This window comes from Hydra vulgaris, chromosome 04, assembly GCF_038396675.1.
Source record: "Hydra vulgaris chromosome 04, alternate assembly HydraT2T_AEP".
In the NCBI taxonomy this organism is placed as follows: Eukaryota; Metazoa; Cnidaria; class Hydrozoa; order Anthoathecata; family Hydridae; genus Hydra; species Hydra vulgaris.
In genome coordinates, this window is record NC_088923.1 from 50,762,422 (window position 1) to 50,772,759 (window position 10,338).

The window sequence follows — 10,338 nt, forward strand, 5'->3', positions numbered from 1 at the left end:
GTCATGGGAATGTTAGTTATTGTATACTTTTTGAGACAAACAAGTTTTTAACATGATAAACTTACAGCGTTTTTTAAGTTATTCTTAAACTAACTTTGTTTTTTACTGCCAAGGGGTAGTGCTGTCGTGAAAATGCCTGCCCAGTACTCGTCAAACGAACGGGTTTTAAAAAAAAAATACTTTTTATTTATAGTTGTTTTTATAAACAGTCAATAAAAACTTTTAATTGAATGATGTCATCTATTTGTAAAAGTTCTTTTACACTTATTGCTAAATTTTGTTTTATTTTAAGTGTCCAGGCTACACAGGCTCCAATTACGGTTTAGAAATACTCGCGCGTCCACTGTTACGGGTGCAAAAGACGCATGTCATTAATTGAACACGTGCTCTGCAATCGAGAAAGCGTACTCTGATGGAACTGAAGTCGCAGTTATGCACATGTTCTTGTGTGAGAACTCTAAAATAGCGTAAATATATCTTCCTTCTTCCAAATTTTATTATATTTTTGTCCGAGAAAAAAATTAATAAACAAGTTGGATAATTTCTGTTTTACGTAAATAAAAACATTGCAAGGCAGCATTGTACACAGGAATTAAATTAATGATCAATGAAGAATTAGTTGGTATTTGAAACAGAAACTCAAGTCAATTTTCGAACGTTATATTGAATGTTTTCAGAAATTCTGACGGTGATAAAGAAATCGTAACTATAGTTACGATTATTTGTTAACATTTTTACATTTCAATATATTGAAATGTTTAACAACAAGTTCTTCATGATCTTTTTTCACATACTAAGTCAATGTTACAGTTGATGTTTCTAAAGTTTAAAAACAAAATAAAATTGAAACTTATTTAAACGACGGTTACCCGTCGTTAATAATGTTAGTTGGGCAGTAACCAACAGGCAGGTACCCATGAGTCTGTTGACAGCCTTACCAAAGAGGACAGTTTGTTAAAGTCGTGGAAGCTACTAAGTTTTAAAATCTATATTCTTACAACTTCAATATATTTTCAAATACATAAAATAAAAATTTGGCTAGAATGTTATAATTAAATATGATAACATTATATTTTAGAAGGTTGAGATTACTATTTATGATAAATGCAACATTGTACTTTAATTTACTAGTTGACTAGTTATCTACAAAAACTGGAAAGGGAAGTGGAAAATAATCACGCGAGTATACTTAGTCCAGCTGAACGGATACGTTACTCATACTTTTGTCTGCAGCTTTTAAACCACGATCCAACAATGCTTCCTCACGTATATCCGTTAGTGATATAGGTATATTTATTTGCAAACGAACTTTTTTTTTTTTAAATATATTTCGTTGTTCATATGAAAATAAAATAATAAAATTACAATGAAACTTTTACGTTACACAAAGAATATATGTAAAACAGACAGGGGCTCAAAGAAGATACGAATGACTGGTGTCACCATAATCTTTTCATAGAGCCCCTTGACAATAACATTTAAAGCCCACATAGCTTTAGTAAATTTACAATAAAATATTTTTTCTGAAAAATACTACGTGAAGAATAAAAATTCATATACACATACATACTCATATATACATATACAAACACATATGCAAACATACTTACATATATGTCAGAAATTAAGGAGATGCAATTTCATTTGTCGTTTAAAAGAAATTGCTTTTCAAATTTTTTATATTGTTATTTTTTAATTGATTCCATGACGGGCCTTGGCTAATAATTGAGAATTCTGAATATTTAATAATTCTGAACTATTTCAGAGCGTTGCAATATATATGTCGAAAAATGTCTAAATTTATCGTCAAATTTCAGGTAAAGTTAACAGTAAAATTTACTAATAAATATCCGCGGTTTAATCGCAAATGCTACAAGCATTGCGATTAAACCGTAAGTAATCGAAGTATAAGTATTTAAAAACAACGCTAATTTTCAAAAGTAGTAAATATTCAATAATAAAAAGTGTTTCATTTTTGGAAAAATGAAACACTTGTATTATTGCAAAACGTTAATTTTTTTTTGCAAACATAGTTAAATTGTTGCTTGTTAAAATAATAAAATTTGATCACTTTACTTTGCTAAAAGATTTCACTATTATGAAATATTTAAAAGTTGTTGCTTTGTAAATAAGTTTCAGCAGATTACAATCTAACATTATCATTTATAGTAAAAGTTTGTAAAATTCGTATTACTTATTGCATGCTTTAATTTTAATTATTCTTAAATAACCGAAGTTAATCGCTTTTGCGGTATACAACAAGCATTTTGAAAACACAAAGTACAAAGGGTTCTTGACAATTTTTAATATAGTGAACAATAATGATGGCGCCTAAATATCTCTCCGGAGTTACTAACGCATTAAGTTCAATTGAGTAAATAACTATTTATCGTTAATACTTTTCTGAATAATTTCTCGGGTTGTTGTTAGTAACTTGGTAATTAAAATTGTAACCATCAAAAATTAGTTAAACACGTGTTAGTTTCTTTATAATTCTTTTATATATTTTTTATATATTCTTTATAATAGAAATTTTTTCTGGTGCAAAAATAAAATCTGTTGCGAGACGTAATTAAACACGCAATTGATTAAAAAAAGTCTCTTTAATTGTTTTTCGTGGTTTTGTCAGGTTAATTTTATATTGTTTTATCAGGTGGATTTAATAGTTTGTTTTTCGTTTATAGAACATTTTAGATGACGCAAAATCTAAAAATCACTATAAAAACGTATTCCTCGTAAAATTTTTAGTCAACTATGGTAACAATAAACTTGTTGATTATTTTTTTTTGGTTGATTATTATTTTTGGTTGATTATTTTTTTGGTTTTATTTTGGATTTATTATTTTTTTGGTTGATTATTATTATTTTTTTTTGGTTTAAAATAAAATTAAGGATCATTTAAAACTAACAATTAGAAAAATAAAACTGACTTAAATAACTAAAACGATAGAATAAGGAAGCTAGTCTGCTCGAATAACAAGATTAATAAGGCTTAAATATAATTTACTTGATATTAATATTTACACGAAATTAAAAATATTTAATGTTAAAAAAAATAAGTCGTTCCATAATTGTCAATGAAATAAGGAACCGTTGTATAGTTCTGCAACGGGATTATGTGCGATGGGTCCAAAGAATTGTTGTCTGGTTTTTCTCTATTCGGTGGGTAGAACTTTATTTTTGGTGCCTTTACAACTAATACCGACTCCCCAATACTATCTGGAGCCTAAAATCATACAAAAAATTATGACTAATATTACAATTATATGAAAAAGTATAATTAGAAAACTTGAAACTAAAATTTAAACCTGCTTTCTTATTGCAGGTCCGATATTAAGTTTTTTTCCGTTAAGATACAACGGACATGCTTTCAAAACCGATTTCACACTTTTTTCGTTATTAAATGTAACAAAACCGTAACCTAAAAAAGTCAAGAACGGTATATTTTATTAAAAGAATAATGTATAAGTAAATAAATAAAATCAATAAAAATGTAGAATAACGCAATTATTTGTAAAACTACCTTTAGAATTTCCGTTATCATTAAAGACAACTTTCGCATCCAGCACTTTTCCAAACTCACTGAAGTATTTTGCTATATCTGCAGCATTTGTCTAAAAAAAGTCGCTAAACACTATACTCTACATAGAACAACTTAGTTGTCGTTTTTTTCTTAGAAATTAAAGATTAGTTTTTAGTTTAAATTGATTTTAGTCAAAAATAAATGTTCAAAAAAAATAAATTAAAACATTAAAAATTACTGTCTTTATCAAGCCACCGACAAAAACTCTGTTTCGGTATCTCATACCGTTGATATATATACTGCTGTCCTACACGTAAAAAATTGTAGCAAATATATAGTTAGTTTTGCGTTAATGGCTACGGAATTTATTTTTTATTTAAATGACATTCTGCATTTTTATTCATTCAAAAAATATATTTAAAAAATGCATTAATAATAAATAAATTATAAAATAAGTATAAAACCTACCATCTTAAAAAGTTCTTTTTATTCTTCCGTATATTTCCGTCCAGTTCGCTTTTTCTACTACGATCTAATTTACGATTGTAAAGCACATTCGTATTTAAGAGACTTGGTCTTCCTCTTAGTGTTTAGTGTTAAGGTCTTCATCTTGGCGCTATGTTTTTTTTTCTTTATACCATTTTACTGCGCACTTAACATATTGATATAAAAAAAAACGTCCACGCATGAGAGTAGGAAAAAAAGTCTAATCGTAGACGTTTTATTTCACCCAATTTGAGTTAATGATACGAAGAAATAGAAGAAATGCGTTCTTTAGTTTATAAAATAAATCAATTAAATTGTTTTCTGAGTAGAAATCCTTTTTTATTTTTTAATTTATATCTTCCAAAAAAAGTATGTTTGACCGCTGGTAAATTATTTGTTTAAAGGATTTAAATCAAACTTATAAAGACACGATAATAAAATAAAGATTAAGTCCAAATTTAAAATTGAACTTAAAAATTTACCTAATTTATAACATATTCAACAACAAAAAAAGTTAACAACAAGAAAAGTTGCAAATTTAAGTAATTTTAAGTCTAAAAAGGAAAATATTTCTGCGTCTGAAAAATTTAGGTTTGAGCCATAAAACGTTAATTTACTGTAAATAAATTTAAAAAGTTCAGCATAAGATTTTAAAAAATCTACATTTCTGATTTCCTATAATTTAAAGTTAAAGTTATTAGCAAAGAAGTTATTGGAAACTATTTTCTTTATAGAAATACACGTTGATTTTTATTTTATTTTATTGAAAACATGTTTTCGAAAATGACGAAACCTTTTAAGACTAATTACACCGATAAACAAATAAAATTTTATTGTGCATATCTTGTTAACTAGGCGGTTTTTTAAAACAAATTAAATATGCTGATTTCAAATATGCAAACCATTTTTCACCATCACGTCAAGTTGTAAAGATATTTGGGTTCAAATCTTTAGTATTTAAGGTAAAGTCCCTAATATTGTCGAAAAAAAAGTTATTCAAAAGTATGTCAACCTGGTCTCAAAAGAAGCGTATTTTCATAGAGATTTTAGAAAAGATAAATATTTTTACTTAAAATTTATTGACAAAAAAAATTATGTAAAAAATGCTAAAGACTTTTAAAAAAATTTTAACAAAATGTTTTTCAGCAATAATACAAAAAGTACTTATTTTTATTACAAACAAATACCATTTTTCTCTATGAAATCTCTATGAAAATACGCTTCTTTTGAGACCCAGGTTGACATACTTTTGAATAACTTTTTTTTCGACGATATTAGGGACTTTACCTTAAATACTAAAGATTTGAACCCAAATATCTTTACAACTTGACGTGATGGTGAAAAATGGTTTGCATATTTGAAATCAGCATATTTAATTTGTTTTAAAAAACCACCTAGTTAACAAGATATGCACAATAAAATTTTATTTGTTTATCAGTGTTATTTAGAAGTAAGTCTACTTCTAAAATAAAAATTTTTAAAAACAAAATACTTAATTTTCAAACATGGCATTCTTAGTGTTCGAATCTTGTATTGACAACAGAATGTCTTTTTAAAGTCTTGAAATTTCGAATTAGTAAAAATCTGCTATACTCCCAATTTTCGAATCAGGCTTCATAAAAAACGTTCGAACGATTACTTAACAATTTTTTATTTTTTTTGGACTTTAGATATTTCAGTATATAAATAGTTGTTCGTATGTAAACTATGTGCGTCAATAAAAAAAAAGTGAAAATAGCTCAAAAACAAGTAGCCGTCATGACAGGTTCAAATGCATGCTGTTATTTTTTTATTGTTTTTTTATCTTTGAAAAATAATTTAGTTTTGTAGAGTTTTGCACTTGAAATTTTCAAATGTTTTAAATTTTCATGGAAATGCGATGAAATTTAATGACTATTTTGGAGAAACGTGCGTTTGTTAATTAAAGAGCAGTTAAATTTAGAAAATGGTTTTAAATTTTTTTAAAAGAAAAGGTTTTTTAAAGAGAAAGCTTTTTTAAAATAAAACTTTGTTCAAACTTTTATTAGATTTTGCGCTTCTTTTATGGCGATTCACCTTTAATCTATACCTAATAAACATTTTTTAAACTAAACTTTAGGGTAAAAAACGGAAAAACACTTAATGTTTACAAATCACCACGTGAATATCACATCTAGGAAATCTAGTTAACATCACATCTGGTAAACATCACGCCTCAGAAATCACCTGGTAAGAATATACATTACGAATCAGACGAAAATAATTTCTATTAAATTGAAGAAAATGTCAAGTTTTCTTAACCACCCTAAATCAATTGATTAACATTATGATTTAGATGGATTTACTTGCGGCTTCGGCTGGTTAAGAGTTTCCGCGTTATTTATTTATTTTTTTTTCGTTTATATTATTATATAATATATTTATATATATATTAAATTTTATATATATTATAGTTATATATATATTAAAAAATTTTTTTAAATTTATATGATTATATTTTAGCTTGTAAGTTTGTTATATTTTAGCTTGTAAGCTTTATATTTTAGCTTGTATTATATTATATTTTAGCTTGTAAGCTTGTAAGAATATATTAAAGTTATATATATATTAAAAAAAATTTTAAAATTTATATGATTATATTTTAGCTTGTAAGTTTTATGAAATATTAACGAAATGTTTTAAATTGTAATAAAGAACAGAAAAAAAAAAAGGGTTTATAAAATTTTTCGCTAATATTTTTTTAAATTTAGAAATTTTTAACAAAATTGTTTTTAATTACTTTGTACGGCACGGCGTTAATATTTGGCCAAAAATCTCCCAACGCGAATTGAACGCGTGACTATTAAAACTAAGTGTGATTTAGACTGGAATATTTTTACGTTTAATTCAGTCTAAGCTATAATATACAGTTAAAAAACCAAGGTTTATGGTTTAATTGGTCAAAAAGGGAATGTTTTAATGTGTTAATATGTTAAAATATAAGTTATAATTTTTGCACAAGGAAGAATATATGTATTTTTACATATTCTTTATATTATTTAAATCATGATAAATAATTTTACAAAAAGATGCTCGATAAGCACATAGTTTTACATTTAAAACTGATACTTGCATTAATATCTTTCTTTTTAGCTAGAGATTTTGAAAGTTAATTTCTTGAGATATTTTATTTTTTCTTGTAAAAATTTAAATTTTTGATTTTCAAAATCTAATGATTCAAAAACCTAAAGTCTTAAAAACCTAAAAAATCTTTAAAATCTCTAACTGCATATTTAACACACCAAAGACCATTTTGTGAAACTTTTTTTTCAAATGAAGTGAAAAATGAATATGAGTTTATCTCTAATGTTTCTATGTGACCTGTTTGACGAACTATCAGAAAATTGGCATCCATTTTTTATAAATTAAGGTGTAGATGTTTATAATAGTTCTATTGGTTCAATGTTAAGTTATTATACTGGTTTAAGATTGTGTTTTTCTATTGGTTTAAGAGTAAGTTAAGCTCAAAGTTAGCTATTTAATCCACGACAAAATATATAAAGCTTGGCCAACATAATAAAGTGTGCTTTAACATAAATAAAGTGTGCGTAGATTTATTAATTAGAATTTACAAGTTGAATGAAAATAGAACATGTATGATAAGTTGGTAGAAAAATAGTAATTTTTTATTTTTGCTTTTTTAGGTATTGGCAGGCTTTATTTGACGACTTACCTTTCTGCTACTAAGTTAAAATAACCTCCAACTACAAGCAGTCGCGGGTCTCCCATTAGGCTAAGTAGGCTGAGGCCTAGAGCCCCCAAGAGAAACGTGATCCCCAATGAGAAAGATTCCCAGCACCAAACTACATACTAATGTCCGCCTGCGCTTCATTAAGAAATTAGATTATAAAAAAAAAATCTAATTTAACCACCACTGAAAATAATTTAGACAAAACGTACTTTACAAATAGCTACAAACAGTAGCTATTGTTTCGGCTGCAATCTCAGCAAAAAGTAGCGAAACAAAAATGAGGTGTAAAAATTAATAAGGCTATAAGAGTTTAGTTGATTCGGAAATATATTTTATATAAATGCAAAATACTTTTTAATGCTAAAATTCACCTCTAAGCGATCTAAGCACATCCATATTTTTTTGTAAACAAAATTTTTGTTGAATTTCTTTGGAATTTGTTTTTGAAGGCTTGGGGCTAATAAATATGATTAAAAATGTCTGGATAGAAATATTTAAGTGGTAGTCAAAACAAAAAATAAAAGAAAAAAAGGTTAAAACATCAAAATTTTAAAACTCTGTCAAAGTAGGTTAATCATTTAAAGTTTGGAAGAGATAAATCTAACAAATAAAATGTAACTGATGACGTAAAACTAATTAAAGAACATACTGCTGAGGGCAACGTAGATAACGAATACCGAGCCAATATTGTTTTTCAGGACAGAGACAAGGTCTGCATGCAAGAAGAGATAGCAAAATTGTCTGAAATTACTGGTATTATTGATGTAAGAGTAAACTATAGCGATATAGGATATCAGCTAAAGTTAATTAGTTTTGAACTTCTTTTCTCAGGGGAAAAAAACTCAGAACTAATTAACTTTCTCAATTTTTGCTTTAACCGGCCATCTTTGTTTTTCTAAAATAAAAAGAAAATTGATTTATATCTAAGCAAAATTATAAAGATCAAAGCAGATTTTTTTGTAACAGTTTTTTCAGAAAATTCATGAAAAACAGTCAAAAGACTCTAGGATCCTGGCTTTGTTATTTTTTATGCAAAGGAGCAGCATTTTTTTACCATGAAAATTATTTCCCCATTTAGGAAACAGCAGCGTTGGCATCTGACGGTTGTAAAGATTGGAAAAACAGAAGAAAAATTGTTGTATCCTATGAAGAATCTGATGACCGCAAAAACGCCTACCTCACACGAAAATCGAATTAGTGTACAATAGATATAAAGTTCGAAGAACAGGCTACTAAAACAGCAAAATATTACTAGAATATTTTAAAATGGGTTGTAGCAGCAATAAATTTTTATCTGAAAGAGATTTGCAACTAGAAGGTTATAGCGAAAAAGGGGCCCTCCACACAATGGAAATTTAATGGGTCTTATGGAAGTTATTTCAAAACTCGATCCTTTCTTAAAGAACATCTAACAAAGTGTTAAACTGGTGCGATGAAATCTATTAACTACTTATCCAAAACTGTATACGAAGAGATGCATGGAAAAAAGATAGCTCATGGAAAAAAATGTTTTAAAACGAATTATTGAGCAGATAAACAATGTCGATACAAAATATTATACACTTATTATAGATTCCACGCCAGACATTGCTCATACAGATCAGCTGGCAATAATATTAAAAAACTGTTATAACGGAAAAATATTTGAACAATTTACTACCTTTCATCAGATTAAAAATCACACCAGCGAAACATTGTTTACAAAAGTATTTCAGTTTTTAAATAATGCGGTTAAAATTAGCTATCAAAAAATACTCGTTACCCTTAAATATATATTTGATGAAAGTTCTGGAAAAGCAGAATGTAAATTAGAAGCAAAAAGTTTATATAAAAGTTTTACAAAGCGGGAAACAGCAGTTTTAACTGTAATATGGGAAATAATCTTAAAGCAATTTAATAACGTTAATAAAATATTACAAACTCCTGGTTTAGATATATGTGAAAGATACACTTTACTCTAGTAACTAAAGTTATATATATATTTACGTGAAGACTCCGAGCCGAAATTAAAAGGCTTTGAGAACAAAGCAGCAAAAATAAGTGCTGAGGTTAAAGAAAATTTTAGACGAAAGATTAAATGACCTCTTAATTATGTCAATTGAATATGACATCACAAGATTTATTTCTTATGATGAAGCAATTTACGAATATGTATCAGTTAAGCACAGAAGAAAAAAATTTTTTGAATTTGTTGTTGTTATAATTACTTTTAAATACGATAAAATCTTTATGTAAATTTTATTTTTTAGTTTTTAATAGAATTTGATTTTTATGTCTGTTGTTTCGTTTGTTCACAAAAGCATCAGGCTATTTCAGATATTTAAAAAATTTAGCTTCAAGCGTGCTAAGATAGGGTCCATAACTTCAACAGTCCCAAAAAACACAATCTGCCACTGACTACAAACCAATTTAAAATAATTTTCATAGCAGCATTTTCTAAGAAGAACTTGCCTTTAATATTTATTAATTAGATTACTTATATTTCATTATTTCTATAAATTAATTTTAGAGATTATATCGACTGTATAGAGTACAAACGTAGTATGTCCAAATACCAAAGTATGGAGAAAAATGGATTTCAATTTTCAAAACCATTTGTAAAATATAGCAAAGTATTATG

At 26.8% G+C, this 10,338-nt stretch overlaps 1 protein-coding gene across 1 annotated transcript; it reads right to left on the reverse strand.

Moving 5' to 3' along the window:
* Positions 1–2,986: 2,986 nt before the first annotated feature.
* LOC105849083 (deleted in azoospermia protein 4) lies at positions 2,987–4,133 on the reverse strand. Its single transcript, XM_065794827.1, has 5 exons — positions 3,992–4,133; positions 3,762–3,830; positions 3,524–3,614; positions 3,309–3,421; positions 2,987–3,226 (listed from the first exon to the last, which is right to left on the reverse strand). The coding sequence occupies exons 1-5, from the start codon at positions 3,992–3,994 to the stop codon at positions 3,047–3,049; spliced, it is 456 nt and encodes a 151-aa protein (XP_065650899.1). The 5' UTR covers positions 3,995–4,133; the 3' UTR covers positions 2,987–3,046.
* Between the last annotated feature and the right edge of the window lie 6,205 nt (positions 4,134–10,338).